The sequence below is a fragment of the Caretta caretta genome, chromosome 16 (genome assembly GCF_965140235.1).
Source record: "Caretta caretta isolate rCarCar2 chromosome 16, rCarCar1.hap1, whole genome shotgun sequence".
NCBI classification, from domain to species: Eukaryota; Metazoa; Chordata; order Testudines; family Cheloniidae; genus Caretta; species Caretta caretta.
The window spans coordinates 14,699,728-14,723,733 of NC_134221.1; the positions used below are offsets into that span (position 1 = coordinate 14,699,728).

The 24,006-nt window shown below is 50.1% G+C and overlaps 1 protein-coding gene across 1 annotated transcript in view; it reads left to right on the forward strand.

The window, feature by feature from the left end:
- The first annotated feature begins 3,422 nt into the window (after positions 1-3,422).
- HMCN2 (hemicentin 2) overlaps positions 3,423-24,006 on the forward strand; it is a 107,576-nt gene continuing 86,992 nt past the window's right edge. The window contains exons 1-13 of the mRNA XM_075120309.1: positions 3,423-3,496; positions 5,895-6,053; positions 6,442-6,564; positions 10,954-11,125; positions 12,398-12,504; positions 13,342-13,462; positions 14,017-14,280; positions 15,238-15,382; positions 16,517-16,638; positions 16,852-17,124; positions 18,346-18,487; positions 19,753-19,880; positions 23,461-23,574. Of these exons, the coding sequence (XP_074976410.1) occupies positions 5,916-6,053; positions 6,442-6,564; positions 10,954-11,125; positions 12,398-12,504; positions 13,342-13,462; positions 14,017-14,280; positions 15,238-15,382; positions 16,517-16,638; positions 16,852-17,124; positions 18,346-18,487; positions 19,753-19,880; positions 23,461-23,574 (1,849 nt within the window). The 5' untranslated portion in view covers positions 3,423-3,496; positions 5,895-5,915. The remainder of the gene's footprint in view (positions 3,497-5,894; positions 6,054-6,441; positions 6,565-10,953; positions 11,126-12,397; positions 12,505-13,341; positions 13,463-14,016; positions 14,281-15,237; positions 15,383-16,516; positions 16,639-16,851; positions 17,125-18,345; positions 18,488-19,752; positions 19,881-23,460; positions 23,575-24,006) is intronic.

Genomic DNA, 24,006 nt, shown 5'->3' on the forward strand with positions numbered 1-24,006 from the left:
ACGCAGGTTAAAATAGCAGTGAAGACAAGGCTACTTGGCTTTTATCTTGGGCCAGCAGCTTGAATTCGACTCCAGGCTTCCTTGTAGGCTTCTCCAGCCAGCACAGAATCAGCGAGATGATAAGGGCCCTATAGTACTGCAAGTGGTGTATACTGGCTGTGATGTGAACCTTGATCCTTGTGGGCATTAATGAGGACAGGTCACTTTTCACAAGGATTAATTATGGTGTTAATTCTGAGGACCCTGGCCATATTCTAATTTGGTTAATTATATCCTGCTTCCCTAAAAATCCTCTTTTGCATTTTCTGCTGGATGATACATTTCACATCATGTCCCAAACTACTGTTGCTATGCGCGGTTACAGTTACTGTGATCCACCCCAGAGTTGGCTGCATTTTAGTGGATGGGTGAAGAGAGGCCTTATAGCTGTATAGTTTGTAGAGCAGCTTGAGGTCTTTCTATCTGAAGAACACTATTGGGATAGAAGTCGTAATTGTTTATTTGAACTCTGATAATAAACAAGGAAGCAGTGCTCTAAGTTAAATAAAGATGAAAGTTTCTCCTCTTACTGGTCCTTGCTTTTATACACATCCATGAAGTGCTAATCATTCATACCAAATAAGAACAAGCTCTCTGCCAAAAATTCATACAGAAAATAGCAATTCTGAAGAAAGGAACATTTGAATTAAAAATACTGAAGACAGCAGGAGAAGCTGTCAGAAGCACTAAATGGATTTTTAGAATGAACCGGCATCTATCTGTTGTGTACATTCCTTAAAATAGAAACAGGGCCCCTCTTTACATCCACTTGGTCTGTGGGGGTGCATCTGTCTTTTGTAACAGAGAGAACAGGTGGCTTGTCCATTAAATCCAGGCAGCTCGTGTTTCTGCACTGGTTACCATTGGAGACGGCGCCCCAAGGAACTCTAGGCCAGGTGATTTAAGTGGACTCCATTTAATATGGTCCTGTGTATGGAATGTCTCATGGTACCGGACGTGACTCTTCCTTGTGGAATGGACCCAGGTAAATTAATTGACTCTGTGGCTCAGCCAGATGGGGATACTTGGGCACTGAGCAAGTTCCTGTTCCTCCATTCTCTGTCCCATGCTGCTCCACACTGGGAAGTTTCATACCCACAGCGTCTGCTCTGCACGTGCTGTGCATTGTTGCTATCACACCATAGCCAAGGTCCTGCCCTCACAGTAATAATTACCCAACAGGGCTCGGTCTTGTCATCTAGAGCAGACTAAGCTGCGTGTTAGCTATGTCCTGGAGCCAGGCTATAGTCCAAGGCTGTAGCCCAGTCTGGTAACCTAGTTTCCGTGCTGATCAGCCTTGTCTATGTTGCAAGGCCAAACATCTTTTAAAAGCATGGAGGGATTCTGGGGCTACACCTGTGTCCTCTGGTATGGTAGTGGTTACGGTGTAGACCAGACCTAGAGCTGCCCTCCTTGGGCTTTGTAAGGGTGATTACCTCTCATTACCATCACAAAGGGCACCTGTAAAGCAGGGTCTCTGTCAATCCACGAAAGAGCTGAAATGGCTTGGGAGGCGTGGGAGGATGGGGCATGGTGGATGGGGCTGGGGGAAGTCCTCAGCTCCTGTGGTACCTCTGTCCTGCTATAGCTATTTGTTTGCATGGAAACAGATGGGGTTACCTCTTGCCAGGACTCGTCTGGCTGCAAGGTCCCTCGTCAGGCCAGGCGTCTGGTTTGCTGTAACTGGAGCACCCTGGCCGGGTAAATTGGCTGTCTCTCCCGTTAAGCTGAAGGAAAAGCCTTCCAGTCTCTGTGGAAGTCAGTCAGAGCACTGACATTATTTCAGAGGCCTCTGAGCCTGTCTCATATCCAGAGAGAACAGGTCTAGGGAAGGGGTGCCTTTGGTCAGCTCGTTGGTGCCGAGCCAGAGTTCGGTGTGCTGATGACTCTTTGCATCTAAACGTGGCATCATTCATCTGAGGATCTCTTCTATTAAAACTCACGGCCCTCCTATGAGGCAGGTAGGTTCTCTTAACCCCCAGAGAGCAGTGGGGAAACTGAGGCACAGTAGACCTGTGGAAGTGCATTGTGTTAACTAACTTGTTTTAGCTAACTTGATGCAAAACATGATTTTTGCCTTTAACGAGGACAAGGGCAGTCATGGTTTAATAACGTGTGAGGAGCTGGTCGTGGTTAACTCTAGGGCAGAGTTGAGTTTAGTGCCACATTAGTTAAAATGTGTCAGCATGATGCGTTTTCTCATTGTAGACAAGGCTGCAGTGACATGCCCAGGGACACAGCCAGGAAGTAGAACCCGGGAGCTTGGGCATCCACCTGCCCTGCTCTAGCCACAAGCAGAATAGTAGGCTTTAGAGGTATCCCCCATCTCACCCAAAGCTGCAAGGCCCGGAGTGGAGGAGTGTAAAGGCAGTGTAAAGGCATCGCACACATGGGGAGATGCCTGTTGCATCAATGAGGGTATGTCTACACTGCAGTTAAAAACCCATGGCTGGGCCTGTGCCCGCTGACTCAGGCTGCGGGGCTGTTTAATTGCAATGAAGACATCTGGTCTCGGGCTGGAGCCCGGGCTATAGGACCCTGTGAAGTGGGAGAGTCCCAGAGCTGCATGGGCCAGCTGCGGGTGTCTCCCTGCAGTGTAGACATACCCTAAGTGTGATGGAATCTGTTCTTGTGGCGTGAGCCAGCAGCTCCTGACTTCTAACCCTCTGTCAACAAAGGGTCTGTCTCCGCTGCTGTCGCGGGGTGTGCTCCGCCCGAGCCGGCTTTAACTTCCTTAGCTCTGGTACCAGAGCAGCGAAGCTGCAGACTGGCCTTCAGCGCTGGCTTGGTGCCTGAGTGCCTGGCTTGGTCCCCTTTGCAAGACCAAGCCGCATGGGGGCGTAACACAGTCCTGCTTCAATGTGGATGAGACCTAAATAGCCTGTAATCTAGAAAGTGTCCTACTACAGGGCTGCTCTTTTGGGACTCCGGAGTGGAGATTACCTCTCAATCCCACCTGGGATGGTGGCCACCGTGGAAAAGCACAGACTGGCCGAGCCATCATCCACCAGCCCAGTAAAGGAGACCCAGCGTTCGTCCAATGGCAAGGGAGTGCTCTTTGAAAGAAAGCTACAGTTGCTGATGCCGGTTTCTGAAGACAGGCAGGAACTAACACACGCCTTTTGGTATTTGTGGTGGTGTTGTAGCCATGCTGGGCCTAGGATACTAGAGAGACAAGGTGGGTGAAGAGCTCTGTGTAGCTTGTCTCTTTTACCAGCAGAGGTTGGTTCAGTAAAAGATATTACCTCGCCCACCTTGTCTCTTTCATAGGCCTAGTGAGGCTGATATAGGGAAACTTAATATGAGGGATAGAGAGAGGGAAAATTGCAGACTTGTGCCTAGAGAGGAGAAAGCACTGATATCTGCTGTCTCGATATCTTTGGCAGAGGTTGGACCAGCGACCCTCACAGCAGATCCCAAGGAATTCCAGAGAGAGCTCAGAGGTCTCTACGTTCAGGTACAGTTGACTGCCTCATCTTAATATCTGTACATTGTTGGCTAGTGGCCTATGGCAACTGGTATTTGAAACCCGAGTGTGGCCAGTTCGGGAACCCAGCTTGTTTGGTTGGAATGTAACCCTTAGCGGGTGGCAAAGAAGCCCCAGATGCCAAGGAGTGTAACTCCTAAGCCAAGCGGCCATGGAGCCACCTTGCCTCCCTTTGTAAGAGAGGCACTGTGTTCCTGTGAGACAGCTGGCATTTTAAAGCATCAGGTTTTTGTGTTATCGCAAAGCCACAAGTGTAGTGCACTCTCTCTCGGAACCAACCTTTAATTAAGGGAGGTATTCACAACCAAAGTGCAAGCAGAGGAAAGAATTCGGCTTTGTCATTACCTTTAAAAATAACTAGGAGCATCCTCCAGCAGCGCTACCTGGATCCTCCCTGCCACGTGCGGACTGGGTGCAGCAAGGAATTCTGGTGACACTTGTCACTCTTAAGGGAGATACATTTCTACGCCCAGGGCAGGGAAAGAGAGGGGCTAATGCTGGTGCTGCTGGGGACAAGTTCAACTCCCAGCACAGATGTGGAGCAGCCTCAGGGTGTGCCCAGCTGCCCCTCATTGGAGAATAGCTGAGGTGTGGGAATGTCCTGGCGATGCCCCCTGACGTGCCCCCAACGCGAATGCTGTGCCTTAGGCTCCTGAGGGGTAGGGGAGAGCACAGAGCAGCTCTGCACTGGTCAGGAGAGACCCTTGGGGAGCGGAGGGGGGGCCTGGTGTGGTCAGTGCCCCAGCAAGATGTCGGAGGGGCTCTGTTGCTGCAGGTACCATATTTGGATGAGATTTAGACCTGAGGCCTTGCCCTCCCCTGGTTATTCTAGATCCTGGCTGGGAGCTCTTTGCGTGAGCAGGGGTCCTGCCTAGGGTCCAGCTTGGGGAGCTATTGGAGTTGTTCCAGACATGATTTTTCTCCCTCCCACATAAAGTTTAGCTGAAAACAATTTTTGTTTGTTTGTTTTTTCATTAAATATTTTCCCCAGATATGTTCAGGTTTTTACTGCAAACCCCCAAACTAAAAAAACGTTCAGGTTTAGATTGAAAAACCAAAACCAATAAATATCAGAGGGGCATCCTTGTTAGTCTGTATTCACAAAAGCAAGGAGGAGTCTGGTGGCACCTTAGAGACTAACAGATTTATTTGGGCATAAGCTTTCGTGGGTAAAAACCCCACTTCTTCAGATGCAATGAACTGAACATTTCTGTCAGAAACGGAAAGTTATACAGCCACTGCGTTCCACTGCAGAGAGAGCTGCATTTTGGCGACAGAGGAAGTGACTCGTGCGTAGATATTCATAACCTTGAATGATGCATTTATCTCTGTGCTCTGAGAGCAGGACGTGTACATGTATCGCTGTAAAGAGCTTTAGGGTCCTTCAAGGTGCAAAGTGCTATACAAGATATTCTGTATTATTATTGTGTAAGTAATAACCGGCTGCCTGGCATGGCTTGGTTATAGCTGAGCGGTCTGTTGAACTCCCCTCTCTATGGTCTACGTCAGCTGGAGGCCCCTAAATGAGCATCTCTTCCCAGGCCCGTAGGAAAGCTGGCAATTAGATTCTGTTTTCCTCTGTGTGGGAGGTGAAACTGTTACACTGGAGGGAAGGCTGGGAAGCCCTGGGATGATGGGAGGTTGGATGACTGTTGCTGAGCTGCCTTGGAGGCCACCAGGAGCTGGCATCTCTAGTCACCATGTGTTTGCACTGCGCATGCTTTGCATGAAGGGTCCCTTTGTGAATGATTCATCGGGGTTGCAAGTAGGTTACAGGCAGGAGTAGTGTGTGTTATCCGAGGTCACCAGCACATCAATCAAAGGTGTTAAAGAGGGTTACCAGCAACCTGTTGGTCTCTGTGACGGTCTATAATTAACTGTTGATTACAACATCGACTGATCATTTATTAACCCTTTATAAGCGACTCAGAAGTGGAATTTTGGCGTCTGAAAAAGGCACGAGTCTGCTGGGATTCCCTAGCGTTTCTGAAGCGCAGTTTGGGACACCGAGTGCGGCTCCTGCCTTTAGCTTCATTCCAGCAGCCTGTGACGTGGCACCTGTGCAGCCAGGCGGCGCTGCTGTTTGCACCTCTGGTGCCTACCTGTGTCCAGGCACTGCCAGGGCAAATGGCAACTGTGCCTGTCCGCACTAGGGGCTTTCTGGGCTCAGGATATGTGCCCAGGGCAGAGCAGGCATTGCTCACTGAACTCTTGGAAGGTGAGGCAGTGATCGTGATGGGGCACGTGGTCTCAGCAAGTTTTCCCCTCCCTAATGGAAATGGCGTCCCACCCCAGGTTGATTCCTGCAGCCCTCACTTTGGGCTCCGTTAGGATTACTCGGGTTTCCTAATGGGCTCTTTGGCTGCAGGGCGGAGGGGATTGCCCGGAGATGAGCGTCGGAGCCATCCAGCTGGCTGTGGAGGTCTCGCACCCGGGATCGTTCATCTATGTGTTCTCGGACGCTCGGGCCAAAGACTACAAGCGCAAGCAGGAGTTGCTGCAGCTCCTGCAGCACAAACAGTCCCAGGTGAGAGTCCGGCTACTGGCTTGCAGCTGCGTTCCCAGGAGACGTCCCTTCTCCGTGACCCAGGAGCCGCTGAACATCCGCTCCCTGAGCCCACAAGGTGGCGAAGAGCCGTGCAAAGGAAGCCTTTTGCAAAGCACAACAGTACCCAACTGTACTGGTCCGATAAAACCTATAAACAATGCCATGTATTCTTTACCTCCGTCTGCTGGTACGTTTTCTGTTGGCTAGCTCTTGACATATATATAGAGAGAGATCCGGAGCATGCTCGCAACTGTTTGTTCACCTTGCAGTTGGCACATGCCAACCTGCTGCCAGTGGGGGAGGGGTGAGGATGGCTGGTTGGAGTCTCTTCTGACTTGGTTTGCTGTCGTGCGTTTCTCTGTGGCAGGTTGTGTTCGTGCTAACAGGGGACTGCGGGGACAGAAGCCACCCTGGGTATCGAGTGTACGAAGAAATTGCGGCTACCAGCTCTGGGCAGATATTCCATCTGGATAAACAACAGGTGAAGGAGGTGAGTGGAAAAGACCTGAATTTTGTTACTTGTGAGCATCTGTGCTCTCAAATGAACTCGCGCAGAGAAGCGATAAAAAACAAAAACGCCCTGTCACCTGTGGGTGAACACTTTTCACAGAGTGATCACTCCCTATCTGACCTCTCAGTCCTCGTCCGCAAAGGAAACCTGCCCAATGCCTTTGAAAGATGAGCCTGGGAGTTTAATACTAGATAGATACTAAAAATCATGGGCTGTACAGAGACACGTGATTTATGGCTCATTATAACAATCTAGAACCCAGCCCCCAGTCTTTACACCCCTCCCCGCCCCGATTACTGGAGGGGTATTAATGGCCCACTTCACCTTGCATGGTCCCTTGAAATATGTGTTAACTTATGCTAAACAATCTGTTCCACCCTGTATTTAGCTGTGACACTCCGAGCACCTTTCCCAGGTCCGAAGAAGAGCTCTGTGTAGCTTAAAAGCTTGTTTGTCTCAGCAATAGAAGCTGGTCCAATAAAAGCTAGTACCTCCCACACCTTGTCTCTCTAGTATCCTGGGACCAGCGTGGCTACAATGACCCTGCCTGCGAGAATGGAAGACTTGGATGGTTTTCAGAGTCTCCTTTATGTTTTGGGTGGCTGGGATGGCATGATAAGATCATGATGATCAGAGGCCTCTCTCCTTCACTGGCTTGATGCTGTCGATCCCCTTTAGTTCAGGTGGCCTCATCAAGTTAGCAATGCAAGGCTCTTTTGTCTTTTTGTCTTCTGTCGTCACATTAGTGGCTTAGATTGACGTGCCATGGATTGTTATCCCTTAGGGACTTCCTGGAGGTTTGGGCATTCAGGAGCAAAGCCTCAGTGCCCATCTAATCCCCTGTTCCCGCTCCGGGGGACTGAAGAAGATGGTTGTCTCAGGGCTAACGCAGGAGCCTGGGAGTCTGTAGACCTGGGGTCTGTTTCTGGTTGCCTCGCAGGCTAGCTGCGTGATCCTGGGTTAAGTGCTTCCACTTCTTTGGGCCTCCATTTCCCCGTCTGTAGAATGGAGACGATACTACCCCTGGGGTGTGGAGGAGTAAGGCCAAGACCTTAAAACCAGGACCGCGGTGGGAGCTGTTGGGGGCTCCACACCTTTGAAAATCAGACAGGTCCCTAACTATGGAGCCTGACTTTAGACTCCTGCCTTTGACGGTCTTGACCCGGCCGGTCTGTGAAGTGCTTGGAGAGCAGGAGCCCAGCGTCTGTCTAACTATTAACAGCAACAGGTTTGGAGCGGTGAGGTCTCCTTCTGCCTCCCTTCCGCCCCCCTTCCTGGCGGCTGGCTCTTGCACAGTATTCCCGTGGGCAAGGGGCGGGCTAATCACTCATCTGCTCCGAGCGGCTGAGTGGGAGCCATCTGGCAATAACAATCACGCCAGAATCTTTAATTCCTCTAACATCAGCAAGTGTGTGTGTTTGCTTTGTAACTGGAAAGGATCAGCCCTTGCTGCTGTCTCCTTTTCCCTGCACCCTGCCTCCCTCCCTGCTCCAGCACCTGGAAAACAGCATGTTCGGGATAAACAGTTAAGGCTGGATCCTCAGATGCCGTGTCAATCACTGGAGCCCTGTCAGGTTGAGGATTTGGCCCTTAATTCTGTGCAAAGACTGGTTTCCTTGTTCCCATTCTCTGGACCCAGCTGCAGGGACCGATGGGACCAGTAAATGCCGTTGTATCTTGCGTTTGTGTATGAGGTGTGACGTGCTATCTATGGTACTCAGGCGGGTCCCTGTTACCAAGGTAATGGTACCCCAGTCCCTGAGCATCCCGCAGCCTGTAGTGTATTTATCGTCACCACCCCCTGTGAGGTAGGGCAGGACTATTGGCCCCATTGCACAGGTGGCAAAGCGCAGCACAGAGACTAGTCGCTTGCCCAAGGTCACACTCAAGCCTGTGACAGAGCGTGGAGTTGAATCCAGGTCTCCTGAGTGCCAGGAGCTGGGACTGCAATCACCCGAAGTCCTGCACCGTCCTTCTGGCTAGGAGCAGGCTGGGGTCAGCACTGGTAGCCAGTCAGGAGTTTCCTGTTGCCAGCTGAGCTCCGCTCTGGAGATCGAGGGGCTCCCTTAGACTGGTTCTTCCCTTGGGCAAGGGGAGGAACTGGAGCTGGATTTCTGTGTCCATATAGAATCATAGAATCATAGAATATCAGGGTTGGAAGGGACCTCAGGAGGTCATCTAGTCCAACCCCCTGCTCAAAGCAGGACCAATCCCCAATTAAGTCATCCCAACCAGGGCTTTGTCAAGCCTGACCTTAAAAACTTCTAAGGAAGGAGATTCTAGCACCTCCCTAGGTAACGCATTCCAGTGTTTCACCACCCTCCTAGTGAAAAAGTTTTTCCTAATATCCAGCCTAAACCTCCCCCACTGCAACTTGAGACCATTACTCCTTGTCCTGTCCTCTTCTACCACTGAGAATAGTCTAGAACCATCCTCTCTGAAACCACCTCTCAGGTAGTTGAAAGCAGCTATCAAATCCCCCTTCATTCTTCTCTTCTGCAGACTAAACAATCCCAGTTCCCTCAGCTTCTCCGCATAAGTCATGTGTTCCAGACCCCTAATCATTTTTGTTGCCCTTCGCTGGACTCTCTCCAATTTATCCACATCCTTCTTGTAGTGTGGGGCCCAAAACTGGACACAGTACTCCAGATGAGGCCTCACCAATGTCGAATAGAGGGGGACGATCACGTCCCTCAATCTGCTCGCTATGCCCCTACTTATACATCCCAAAATGCCGTTGGCCTTCTTGGCAACAAGGGCACACTGCTGACTCATATCCAGCTTCTCGTCCACTGTCACCCCTAGGTCCTTTTCCACAGAACTGCTGCCTAGCCATTTGGTCCCTAGTCTGTAGCTGTGCATTGGGTTCTTCCGTCCTAAGTGCAGGACCCTGCACTTATCCTTATTGAACCTCATCAGATTTCTTTTGGCCCAATCCTCCAATTTGTCTAGGTCCCTCTGTATCCTATCCCTTCCCTCCAGCGTATCTACCACTCCTCCCAGTTTAGTATCATCCGCAAATTTGCTGAGAGTGCAATCCACACCATCCTCCAGATCATTTATGAAGATATTGAACAAAACCGGCCCCAGGACCGACCCCTGGGGCACTCCACTTGACACCGGCTGCCAACTAGACATGGAGCCATTGATCACTACCCATTGAGCCCGACAATCTAGCCAACTTTCTACCCACCTTATAGTCCATTCATCCAGCCCATACTTCTCTAACTTGCTGACAAGAATACTGTGGGAGACCGTGTCAAAAGCTTTGCTAAAGTCAAGAAACAATACATCCACTGCTTTCCCTTCATCCACAGAACTAGTAATCTCATCATAGAAGGCGATTAGATTAGTCAGGCATGACCTTCCCTTGGTGAATCCATGCTGACTGTTCCTGATCACTTTCCTCTCATGTAAGTGCTTCAGGATTGATTCTTTGAGGACCTGCTCCATGATTTTTCCGGGGACTGAGGTGATATCTAACCTCCCCCCGGTCCTATCACTTCTCTGGGCGCAGGGCCCACAGGGAGCAGGGGCTGGGCTCCGGCACTGGATCCCCTGCAGGACTTTCCCAAGCAGGTTGTTTTTCTTTTTTTACAGGAACAAAGAAAACGGTGCAAGGCGTGAAACTGAAGGGGAAAGGGAGGGTCAGGTGTGAGCAAGGGGGGGAGGGGCAGGTGTGAGCAAGGGCGGGAGGAGCAAAGAACATGCTAAGGAGCCTGGCTCTGTCCTGTGCTGCCTGCTCTGGCTGTCCCATCTCCCGTGCACACCACCCCCCTGCTCAGCCCCACCCTGCGGCGTCCCAGGAGCTCCCCACGTTGCATATACTGGGCTGTCCAAATGCGTTTGTCTCGGCCCTTGGGCATGGTGCAGGTTCTGATACAGGTCTGTGCCCTTCCTAGCCTGCTTTCCTCCCCGTGGGAGAGCGCACAATGTGCACCTCATGGCACCAGGATGGCTGGGGAGGGGTGCAGTGCCCATTAAAGACTTTCCCATGGGGCTGGAGGAGCCAGGCTTTGCCCTCCAGTTGAGTTGTTGCTCAAGATCTTGATGGTGAATCTCGAGAAGGCTCGGTCCCTCCTGCTCATGTGACTGAACTAATGTCTATATACATACAGTGTGTATCCCCCCCGCCTAGTTTGTGCCTGGACTCTTACCACCTCTGCACCTTCGGGGGAGAGGTAACCAGGGGCAACAGCCCTGACAGCAGGCCCCCTCCCAATATCTCAATGTTTGTGCATCCCGGCACACCAGAGAGCATCCCGGGTTTACGGTGGGGTGGCCTGTGATAGGAGGGGACCGCGTTTCGCATTTGAGGCGCCTTCCAGTCCTATGTCCCTGCTCCATGTCACCCTCTCTGCCCCGTAGGTGCTGAAATGGGTAGAAGAGGCTATCCAGGCCTCCAAAGTCCACCTGCTGTCCACAGACCACAAGCAGGGGGGAGAGCACACCTGGCTGGTTCCCTTTGACCCCAGCCTGAAGGAAGTCACCATCTCCGTGAGCGGCCCCGCTCCAGAGATCGAAGTCAGGGATCCGGCAGGTATGTCTCAGGGCATTATCAGCAAGCGGGTCCCAACCTCGGGCAGGGGGAGGACAGTTCCGGCTATGGGGAGAGCCTAGTGAGCAGCCTATGCCAGCTGCGGGTCCACTGGCCCAAGCAGCAGAGAGCTGGGATTTAGAGCTAAAAAGGTCCTGAGTTCAGTCCCTTCTGGGGACCCGACCAGGGGCTCGTTTGATGAGCGAATGGGAGACTGAAGCCAGGAAATAACCAAGCTGAGCTGCACTGAGGGAGACAAGCCACAGGGCAAAAATCTGTTCAGCAAAAAGTAATGAGCTGCAAAGACCTCGTTAAGCTCCCAAGTGTGTCCCTTCCCCTTTGCCATGTTAAATTCATACTTTAATTTTGTAAGACCTGCTTTTCCCCTATCCCTTCCGGGCTTTTCTTCTCAGCTGTCAGTTGACAACTGCTGATTGACAATAACTGCTCCTCAGCCACTGAAATTACGCCACGTGGCTGGCTTTCCCCAAGCATTGTCAACGCATGGTGTGAGCAAACGACCTGCAGAGAGTGCTGAGGACACGAGGGAGACCAGGAGGATGAGGGTTAAAGAGCAGTGATATGGGGGCTCGGAGCTGGGAAGGGAGCGGTGCAGATAGATAGGCAGCATGGGTGAACGAGAGACTCTCCCAGCTGCCCGGGTCCCGTGGAAGGGACCGAGAGGCCGTGAATACTGAGGGTTTAGAATGAGCAGAGGGAAATGTGGGTAGGTGGGTGTGTGGTCATACACGGGAGGAGGAAGGGCAGCGGGCTGGGAGGGTGTCTCTCCTTAGAGAAGAGGGTGAGGGAAAGATGAGCAACCTCCAGCAAAAATGGAAAAGGAGCGGCTAGCTAGCGTGGCAGGGCTTGGGTTGGAGAGAGCTGGGATCCCAGGCTGCTTTCTCCAGGGGCACAGGGTCTGTGGAGGGAGCCGTAATGTCGGAAGTGGCGCTAAAACCTGGTGGGAGGAGAAAGCTCTGTGGGCCTGTCAGGTGTGGGAATACAATGCTGAGCCTGCTGCTAGCCACTCGGGGCTACGGGCAGAAGGCGGCCCTGGAGGCTGTGATGCAAACAGACTCCTGCTGAGAACAGGCAACTCGGAGACTGGGCTTCTGCCTTCCTCTGTCCTGGGTAGACCGTAATGGGCAGATGCGTCGGGCATGGCTTGTTGGAAAGCCACCAACTATTGGATGTAGCGGGGGTGGGCCGTCCCTCCTGGGACGGGTGAGCGGGAAGCAGGAGGTGCTAACCCAAGGATTCCGCTTGCCGGTGCAGGGAAGATCCTTCAGAAAGGCCGGGGCCTGGAGGAACACCTCAACATCCCGAACTCCGCCAAGGTGCTGACTGTCAAGCCTCACCGGCCAGGCGTGTGGTCAGTCAAGGTAGGATGGAAGCGAAAGGAATTGCTGGGCCAGGGGCCTATCTAGGCCAGATCCTAGAGCAGGCAAACCCCTTTGCCTGAGAGGTTCTCCATGTGCCAAGAGACGTGAAGAAATGTATAGAATGCAACTTTGATGTCTTGTCCCCAGCTTGCTCCCCAGGATCTATCCCCTCTCTAGGGTGGAGACGCTGCAGCTGCCTCGTTAACTGGTTCCAGCCTGGGCACCCTTCCCTGTAGCACCCAAGTGTTGCCTCCCTAGTCCCCTGCCCCCTCTGGGAGCTGGGTCCCTTGTGATAACTTCGGCCCTGATGCAGGAAGGGAGGCTGACCCAGGGGCTGGGTTTTCCCCTTCCACCACCAGCTCCACTCTGGAAGGCAATGGGCTGGCCACCGGGAATACTTCGTGGGGTTCTAAGGAAAGCCAAGTGCCCTGAATAAATAGGGGCATGGGACTTCTCAGGAAGGTGTCAATTGGTTAAGGGCACTTTGAAGTCAACTCTAAAAGTCCGAGGGCCAGCTTCTCTAGTGGTGTCGGGGTGAAACTCCATTGAAGTAATGGAAATGCTCCCATTTGCAACAGAGAATTTGGCCTCACTGAACATAAAGATTCCCCCCAGGGTTCCACTCGTTCTGTCACTCCGATCCCATTGTGGCTCTCCAGGGCTGCAGAAGGAAGTGTGTGCCTGCCCAGAATGCAGGCTACTAAAAAGGTCTGTCTGCGGCTTACTGCAGCCTCTCCCTTCTCCCCTACCCCCTGATCCTGCATGGTGGGCAGCTTCAGGAGTCAGAGCTACCCCCTTTCTACACTTGATGATGTGACGTCTGTTTGCTGCTTTCAGATCCAGAGCAGCGGCCGCCACTCAGTGAGAATCACGGGCGTCAGCGCCATCCGTTTCCGAGCCAGCTTTTCCCACCAACCTACGTTCGACCTAAACCACCCCAGAGAGCGGCCTGTGCATGGTACCTCCTGCTCTTCCCATGGCGCGCGTGCATGTGTGTGGAGGGGGCAGGAGGGTCCGTAAGACGCGGCGTGCTAGAGAGCGAATGGAGCTGAAGATAAGTGGGCTCCCGCTGTTTTGCTGGGCTCTGGGGCAAGCTGCTCTGTTCCATGTTTGCTGAAGCTTCGAGTGGCCTTCGGAGCAGCTCTGAGTGGAGCGTGTTGCAGCAATCCAGCCTGGAGCCAGCAGGCGCTATTGTTTATACAGCGGCAGTGCCTAGGGGTCCCAACCATAGAGCAGGGCCTCATTGTGCTAGGCGCTGTACAAATGTAGAACAAACGCAGTCCCTGCCCCAAGGAGCCTGCAGTCGAAGTATAAAATGAGACAGCAGGTGGATGCAGACAGGCAGGGGAGCCCAAGGTAACGATGAGATGAGCATGGAAAGCAGTGATCCCAGCCGCCGAATAATAGGGGTGATGTTTGCAGCAGAGAGGAAAGGTCACAGTGCTTTACAATGACTGTCCTGGATGCAGTCCCATTCCTTGCTCTCCCCGCTGCCTTCCCCTGTCTCTGCAGGGCTTCCTGGCTCTGTGCTGATTAACTGCACTGGCTTGGAGCCTCCAGGGCACCTGAAGAGCGTGGAGCTGTATGACAGCTCTGGCCGGCCCCTCGTCTCCCTGCCGACGCGGCCTTTCTCCAATGACTCCTCTAGCCAGCTCTGGGTGGGACCCCAATTCCAGGCACCCATGGGAAGCTTCTTGCTGAAAGTGACAGGGGAAGACCCAGATGGACACCCATTGCAGCGTGTATCGGGAGTCGCCTACACCAGTGTGGTCCCAGGTGAGCAGCTCTGGTTTGTACGGTCCTAGCGGGAAGAGGTTCAGAGCTGCTGGCTTGATGCCTTTCTGTAGCTCGTAGAGTAGCATCGGAATAGGCCAACCAGCTTTTATTCCTCTTACAAGCAGGTACCTGAAATCACCCAGGAAAGGGCTGGAGGTAGGTGTAATGTCCCAGGTTCTGAACGGACATTTCTCTAATACTCCCTCCATGGTAGAACCCCACCTACCTTGCGGGGTTCATCTGTCCAACTTCCTTTCAGGAGCACAAAACGTAGCCCTCTTCTGGGAGAAGGGTCTGTAGCTGCCTGCTCTGTTTTGAGGAGGCATAGCCAGTTACACATTTAGTATAAATGTACAGACAAGGTTAGGGAGAAGCTTGTCCTATGTGGCTCAAGGAGTGAGGCTGCTATTTGAAAGCAGGGGTGAAGCAGATATTGCAGTGATATGTATGGTATAAATGCCCAGAAAGGGAGAAGTAGCCAGTGTCATAATAGACTATGGAATCACAGCCTTTCGCAGACAGGATGTATTTATTAAACCCAAACAGCTGCAATTAGAACCATGAACAAACAGGTTTCTACACAGCTTTGAGATCCAGCTTCGTCTCCATTGTTTACCAGAACCACACCCTCTCTAGTACTCTACAGAGCACACAGAGATCTAATGTCTGCAGAATATACTGCAAGTAAACATATCATTACAGCAGGACCTGCGCCTTACCAAATGAGGCCCTAACTTTAGCTTCTTATAGTGAGTTATTAGGACAAAGCCAGACAGGGGCTGCTCATTCTTTAAAGGAAAGACCGTTCCATTTCAGCACAGGGGTCCAGTTTGGTTTTTTTCATGGTTATTTTTTTTTTCCCTCTCCCCAATCAAATTTTCAATGTTCTGTTTCTGAGAATTAGGGAGTCTCTCTCTCTCTCTCTCTCTTTACCCCATGCCTGTCCCCACCACCCAGGTCTACCCAAAGTGAACATGCCCAGTAAAATCCAGGCTTATCACAATCAGTCACTGCTGATCAGCTGCTCTGCCCAGAGCGAGATCCCCTTCCGACTGAAGCTCAGCCGTGGTGGGGAGATGCTTGGAAAGGATCAACTTTTCACGTAAGTCTCAGGCTCTACTGCAGTAAGTCAGTTACTTGGTAAATTTCCCCAAACCCACATACAAATATAGGTAGGTCTGGCCAGGATGTTAATTACAAGGGCTAGCAATCCTCATGCTCCAGGGCACAAAATGATGTCCAGCTTGGGGGACAGGAAGGTATTTGTTCCATGGCATAACATTACACCGTATGTTCTTGCATGTTCTTCGGACGTACCTTCAATAGCTGAGATTGGAGATATGTTCTCCCCACCAGGATGAACCATTGGCTCTGTCCCGGCATGACAGCCACTGTGTTACTCTTTGCTATCTGTCTCCACAGAGTGGATCTGGCTTGCTCTCTGGGGGGTGGGTACGGCTGACCTCCACCGTCCAATCTGGTCACTTGGAGTTACTGGAATGCTGCTTCCTTTGAGATTGTGGTGGTGAAGTCCATGCATTAGCAGTAGGGTGAAGAATACACGTGGCTCAGGGGACCAAGTGGGAAATTTCCCTTCCAATTGGAATTCCCACTGAGGCCCTGAAGATCTTATGGACTGCTTGTTCCCTGCTGTCGCTGCTGTCATGCTGACTCAGACAGCGGCTTCTCTTGGTACTCCGTGACACAACACAGTGGGTTTTCAGTGTGGTTGCAGTGGGTTCCTCATTCCTTCTGCAGCAAAATGCAAGATAAAGGTCTTTACACATGAGCCCCCAAACCTCCAGCCTGCGTGCAGGCTAAGGAGACACACTTGGGATGCAGGGGTAAAAGGAACTGCGTGTGAATTGTGATCTCCCACTGCTGCTAGGGAGAGCAGTGGAGAGAGTGGGGGCCTCCGTGCCATGTAACCCAGCTCTAAGCAGGTCTAGACAGCACGGAGATAAACCCCCAAGCACCCTGTCTATGCTAGTGCTCTTGTCATTGCTGCACGGGGGAGAGATTTTAGGAAAAATCCCAGCGTCGGTCCAGTTGTCAAAAACCCCTGAGATTCTGCTTTCAGCCAATCTGGCCCCTTGAAGGTGCCTTCAGTGGGACTCCCCACAATTAAGGCGCCATAAATGGTGAGTTGCTTGTGAAAATCTCAGCCAGTGCCAAAAGAGGAGAGCCGGGTGTCTTCCTCTCCAGTCTCAGGGGGGTTTTTTGGTTTTTTCCCCAGGGATTCTGGGACCAGCAGCTGGGAGATCCCTGTGGTTTCCGGAAGCGATGAAGGTTTTTATGAGTGCACAGCTGTTAGCAAAGCTGGGGCAGCACGAGCTCGCGGCTACCTCTCTGTCACCGGTCAGTACTGAGGATGGCGGGGGGCAACTCGGGCAGGTGACAGCCTCAGCCCAGGCTCCCGCCCCTGGGCTTTGCTTCCAATATTTAATGGTCAAGCTCAGCGCTTCAGTGTTAGAGACCTCTGAATGACAGAATTTGGGACTGACTCCAGTGGTGTGAATGGGGGTCAGCAGCCTGGATAATTGGACCCTGCTGTTTGCTTCCCCCATGCAGAGCCGCCTCCGTACCTGGTGCCCCCTAGGAACATCACTGCATTGCCAGGACAAGGAGTGATCATGTCTTGCCCAGTGTCAGGAGACGTTGCTTATAATCTGACCTGGAGCCGGGATGGGAAGGTGCTGCAGCCAGACGAGGGATGGGTGAGGGTCCTGCGGAACCTCTCGCTGGAGATTGTCAGTGTTCAGTTGGATGATGGTGGCCGGTACGAATGCACTGCAAGCAACAGCCGTGGGACAGCTAATGCTTCCATCTGGCTCTTTGTTCAGGGTAAGCTGTCCTGTCTCCATGCAATATCTGAGCCCTATGTTGAGGCGATTACCTGTCCTTGGCTGGGCCTGAAATCCCTTAGAGTCTGAGCTGAAGTGGGGGGAACGTACCGGTTGCTTCTCCAGGGCACGCCACAGATCCAAGAGTCTTACAAAGGGTCTGTTTGGAAGGATCTGTGTCATCCTGTATGGGTTTATATGAGCAGAAGCAGTGCAGGAGGTGGCATCCCCAGTGCTTTGTGAAAGTCACTTGTCACCAAGATCAGAGCTGGCCTGATGGATCAGCAAAGCAAGTCTCTGCTCCTTGAGTCTCTGCTCTTCTGGAACCCCTGCTTCCTTGCAAGCTCCCCAAGCCATAGATCAGCCTAGTGGCAGGACTGCAGGCCGGGAACTTGCTGCTTTATTTAACTGCATCCCAAGAGAGTTATGGGGGGAATGTTCCCACTGACTGAACAGGACGTAAGGGAAGGGTGGAGCATGGCTGCACCCCCTACTGCGCTGAGTAACCCAGTTAACCCTATAATGACCGCTTCACCACGCTGCTCCCCTCATTCAATTGTGAGGCTGGAGGGAGCAGCAACGTATGGCCTGTAGCCCCACCAATGGCAAGGCTGGACCTGAGGAACATTGCCATTCCAGAATCCCAGTGTGGAAGTAGGAAGTGACAGAAAGAGATTTAAGTGTAGCCACCTTGGTTCTGTTAGAAACAGGGCAAAAGTTAGGCTAACTTTAACCCTAATAACACGAGACTTGCAAAGCAGGACTGGGGAAAGCGTATGGAAAATTGCTAAGCTGTCTGACCTTGTTTTTAGACAAAATAGAATGTAGTGGTAGCAGAAAATCGTTAATAATAATAAGACATCAGGACTGAAAATGTATAAACAAAGTGCAATTGCTATTCGCCAATGCATGTGACGAAAACTATAAATATATGTGATAAACCACTTGTTGTTCAGAGTCTTGTCTAAGGCCAGGGTAACTCCTGACTTGCAGTCTCCCCCACAATTGCTTGAAATAAAAATTGTCTCTGACTTACTGCATCCAAACAGAGGGAGAGGATTTGATTTCTTCCACACCAGTTTCACTGCTCTCGGCCACGGTTTCTTTACCGCCTTCCCTGTGCTCACCCTCTGCAGTAGGAGGGGGAGAGCCAGGAATTGGGCCTCTGGAGCTGGGAGCAGATGACTGGTGTCTGACCCACGTTGTGTTTCTCTGTGTGTAGAGGCGCCTCGAGTACGGGTGGCCACAAGCTCGCAGTCGTTCACCAGGGGTGGGGAGGTGAGGCTCAACTGCACGGCGCTGGGCCACCCTGCGCCCCGAATCTCCTGGAAACGGTGGGACCGAGCCCTGGAAAAGGACGGCAGGTAACGTTAGCTAATCAGAGCCTTGGCCGCTTCACTCCTGGGCTTCGATGCAAACTGCCATGTGTCAGCCCCACTCAGCAGAGCAGCCTCAGACTCATGAGGGTGGGCAGCGGGGGGAGGAGGAGGGAAAGGGGGCACCTTTTCCACCCCGTGCACACCAAAGGGTATTGAGTACAAGGCTTTTATTGCTGTTTCCAGACCTCCTGCAGGCGGAGGCCGGCTTGGTCAGACCAAAGCTTTTAGCCAGGTTACAAAACATGGCTGCAGCCTCATGCTGGTAAAGGGGCTGGGGCAGCGGTGGTGTGGCCAGTTCCGTGATAGGGGTTTGATGTGTTAGTGTTTAGTCTAGGCTGGGCCTTGACCTCATGAAATGGAGGAGTTTGTCTCTTGGGGACTGTTGCAATGCTGGAGGGGCAGAGCTGCACCCCCTTGCCGACTTCTCCTGGGCTTAAGAGGGATCTCCACTCTCGGAGGCGTTGGCTGAGTCATGTTTGTTCTCTTTGGCCTGCTCACTGCGTCGGGCTGTTTGTTTTTTTTCTTTGGGGGGGTGGGGGCTATTAAATGAGTCCCCACAGGTAACCGGAGAAGGATTTCTGGTGGTTCATGTGCCTGGAGTGGGTTGATAAAGGGAAAAGGGGGAAACGGCAGGAAATTATATGAACTGCACATCAGAGATTAGAAGGGCTCGGTCTACTTAAAATGAATATATTTAAAAAAACCATGCTTCCTTATCTCTGCTGCTAATAACACTGGAGGTTGCGGAGGCTGTGAAAGCATGTTAAAATCAAAGTGACTTTTCACGCTCTGTAGCGTGCAAGGAGGGGAGGAACAATGGAAATAAACTTACTTTTGACCTTTATTTATTGTCAGTTTCTGATAAATTTCACTTTCAGGCTCCCTGACTAGCGCCATGTTGCAAAGATTTAGGCTAGGAACACAGTACCGGACATTTGTTTTGGTGTGGTTTTTTACTTAAATTGCAGAAAACCAAAAAAAGTAAAAAATGTTCTGATTTTTTTTTTCTTATTCATGGAAACATTTGCTTTAGTTGTTAGGCCTCGTTTCAGCTGTAGCTGATCCGTCTGTTACTTTTTTTTTTTGGTTAAGGGCGAAATTTGACCTATGAATTCCCCTTTTAACTTTTTATTTGGGAAAAGTGCAAGGAGATTTTTTTAGGGCAAGTCATGCTGTATTTTCTTCTTTTTCTGAGCTTTGTTTTCATGGTGACCTTTCCCCCACCCCTGCTCTTTTCTTTCTTGTTCTAGGTTTCTCATAGATGCTCAGGGCACCCTGATAATCAAGGAGGCTGTCCCTGAGGATGCTGGGAATTATAGCTGCTTTGCTGCCAGTCGGATTGGATGGGATGAGCAGACAGTAATCCTACAGTACACAGGTACCAGCTCCTGTAGCTTGTCCTAAGGCAGAATCTCCATTGGGAAGACTCCATTGACTTTGGATCAGGCTCTTAGCCAGGAGGGGCATTATTAATATTGTTTGTATTGTGGTCATGCGCAGGAGGTCCATTCGTGGACAGGACCCTTCTGTGCCAGGCACTGTACAAACCCATAAGAAAAGGCGCTAGAGAATAGGGCCTCTGACCACTGGCTTTGGGATCACTTTGCTATAGGCAGATGCTTGCAATACTCCTCTAGGGCCTGATCCATTGAAGTGAATGGGCTTTGGATAGCGGCCGTCGTCAACAAAGTCCCAAGGGAGGCCTGCAATGGTGGATTCCCTTACCTGGGGTTACTCATTCTCCCAGGGACTTGTGGGAGAACTGGAGGGTCTTACTGAAAATTAAAGTCATCACCTTCAGGAGCAACGCGGTGTGAGCAGAGAGCTGCCCAGCAAAACGCTGCTGATGTTTTCTGGTTTCAGGGTCTAGTTAAGATTAACCTATCTATTGTGTCTTATGGTTCCTTCATCCCTGTCCTCGCCCCTCCTCTGTGCTGTTCTCGTTCCTTGAGCCTGTGTGTAGACAGGACACAGCTGGTTTGAATGCCTGGTGTTTTCCTTAGGTGGATGCATGCTCGGACTCTTGAACTTTTGTGTCAAGTCCCTTGTTAAAGAGGTTATGCTCCACCCTTCTCATCAGGCTCTCTGTTCAGAACCTCCCCTGATTTATAACGCGCCTCGTTACCTTCCATGTTACCTTCATTCTCACTTCAGGCATTGTGTTGGCTCAAGAAACTGGTGCCCTGAGGATGATCAATAACAGCGTGTTACAATAATAACTCAACACTACTGCTCTCTCCGCAGCATTTCCAAAGCATTTTCCCGCCTTTTCCTGGGATATTTCAAAGCAAATCATTTTCCCAGGAAAATTTCGGACACATCTTTATCTATTACGGAAAGATAAGATCAGATATGCACGTTTCCAGAACACCTCCCTAATAACAATCCTGAAGCACCGTTATGGCTGGCCCAGTGTCTCACTGGCTAGGAAATACGAACCAAAAAACAAGTAACCAGATTACAACATCAGGATGTAGCATGAGGATGTTGGAAGAGAACAAGTAAAAACATTAATCTTCATCTTGAACATTCAAAATATAAACAAACCAGGCAATGGACCTATATAAAAAAGAGAGGGAAAAATGTACATCCAAAGAGTCAATAGTTAATTACAGTCCCTTCTCAAGGAAGTTGCTCTGTCTTTATAAAGAGCCACTGTTCATTTCACATTCAGAATTGTCATCTCTCCAGTAAGATATTCAGTCAGGAAAGAAGGATGAGCTTGCAGATAAGGCACTTGGTTGGGATTCAGGAGATCTGGATTCAGTTCTCAGATTCTCTGTGTGAGCTTGGGCAAGTCACTTAACCTCTCTCTGCCTCAGTTTCCCATCTCTAAAATATGGATAATAATTGGGGATGTCAGGCGATTAAAAAATTAATCACAATTAATCACGCGATTTAAAAAATTAATTGCGATTAATCATGCTATTAATCGTGCTGTTAAACAATAATAGAATACCATTTATTTAAATATTTTTGGGTGTTTTCTAACTTTTCAAATATATTGATTTCAGTTACAACACAGAATACCAAGTGTACAGTGCTCACTTTATAATTATTTTTATTACAAATATTTGCACTGCAAAAAACCAAAAGAAATAGTATTTTTCAATTCACCTAATACAAGTACTGTAGTGCAATCTCTTTATCATGAAAGTTTAATTTACAAATGTAGAATTATGTACAAAAAATAACTGCATTCAAAAATAAAATAATGCAAAACTTCAGAGCCTTCAAGTCCACTCAGTCCTACTTCTTGTTCAGCCAATTGCTCAGACAAACAAGTTTGGTTACAATTTTCAGGATATAATGCTGCCCACTTCTTGTTTACAATGTCACCTGAAAGTGAGAAGAGGCATTTGCATGGCACTCAAGAGATTTACGTTCCAGGTGTGCTAAAGATTCATATGTCCCTTCATGGTTCAACCACCATTCCAGGGGACGTGTCCATGCTGGTGATGGGTTCTGCTTGATAACGATCCAAAGTAGAGCGGACCAATGCATGTTTATTTTCATCACCTGAGTCAGATGCCACCAGCAGAAGGTTGATTTTCTTTTTTGGTGGTTCAGATTCTGTAGTTTCCATAATGGAGTGTTGCTCTTTTAAGACTTCTGAAAGCATGCTCCACACCTCGTCCCTCTCAGATTTTGGGTGGCACTTCAGATTCTTAAACCTTGGGTCGAGTGCTGTAGCTAGTTTTAGAAATCTCATATTGGTACCTTCTTTGGGTTTTGTCAAATCACCAATGAAAGTGTTTTAAAAGGAACATGTGCTGGGTTATCATCCGAGACTGCTACAACATGAAATATAGGGCAGAATGCAGGTAAAACAGAACAGGAGATGTACAATTCTCCCCCAAGGAGTTCAGTCGCAAATTTAATTAACGCATTATTTTTTAATGAGCGTCATCAGCATGGAAGCATGTCCTCTGGAATGGTGGCCAAAGCATGAAGGGGCATATGAATGTTTAGCATATCTGGCACATAGATACCGTGCAACGCCGGCTACAAAAGTGCCATGCGAATGTCTGTTCTCACTTTCAGGTGAGGTTGTATCTCAGCAGTATCTCCCGTAAATGTAAACAAAATAACAAAAAAATCTATATTTGTAAGTTACCCTTTCATGATAAAGAGATTGCACTACAGTACTTGTATGAGGTGAATTGAAAAATGCTATTTCTTTTGTTTATCATTTTTACAATGCAAATATTTGTAATAAAATTAATTATATAAAGGAGCACTGTACACTTTGTATTCCGTGTTGTAATAGAAATCAAGATGTGAAAATATAGAAAACATCCAAAATGTTTAATAAATTTCAATTGGTATCCCATTGTTTAACAGTATGATTAATCACGATTAATTTTTTTTAGTTAATCGCTTGAGTTAACTGCGATTAATTGACAGCCCTAATAATAATCCTTCATTTCTCCCGTCCTTTGTCTTGCCTATTTAGACTATAGGCTTTCTGGGACAGGGGCTGCCTCTCACCATGTATTGTACAGCGCCTGGCACAATGGGGCCTCAACTGGGCCCTGGGCACTGCTGTAATATTAATAATGCATGTCAAGACCTTGTCTTCAAACCCACCTGTGAAGTGGCTAGCGAGCCGTGGGCACCCTGTCAATAGTGTCTGGCAAAATGAATCAGTGGCATAAACCAGAGCTGGGGCAGCTTGGGGGAATCGTATGTTAAACAGACAGGCAAGGGAAAAGAAAGATTCATCGTAGCATCAAGAATGAGTTCTCATTGTTCGAAAGTCGATCAGTGTGTAGTATCCTCTGGTTATGTGAGACGGGGAGCTGTGGTCTGTTGCCAAGCTCTGCAGTGCATCTCTGCAGAACAGTTTGGCAGAGGCCTTTGCCTTTGGAGCGCTGGCATATCTTGTGCATATTCGTGAAGTGCTCTCCAGCGTGGAATACATTTGGAGCCTTTTTCTTTTTGTGTCCTGGATATAGAATCTCCCCACATCGTTGCGGTGACCCCTGTTGTGCAGGCCCTGCTGGGAGAAGACGCGATGCTGGAGTGCCACGTTTCTGGGGTACCCCCTCCCCAGATCATATGGTACAAAGGTAGGGCTGGAATTGACTCAAGTGAGCTGTGCGACAGTTTGGGGGGGGGGACTAGAGGCATATTAAAACTACCCCCCTACTCTTAACACAGACAGATTGCTCCTCCCAGTCCATTATCCCTCTCCTGCAGATGGACTCCACTCCACAGACTCACCTGGCTAGCCATCTTCTAGCTCCTGAGACCCCGAACCTCTCTCCACCCTGCCAGCCAGCATTGCACTGGCTGCTTGGACCATTCTGTGTTTGGGATGCCCCATGTTAGCCTGCCCTGGCAGTGAATACAGGAAATCCCCTGAGCGGGAGGAAGAACCTTCCTGAGATATTTCCAGCTCAGTTTTGCAGGCTCAAGTTCTGTATTCAAACAAACTAACTCTCCATCCCTTTGAAGATTTGCCCACTGACGGCAAGAGAAGGCAGGAAGGGGCTTTGCGG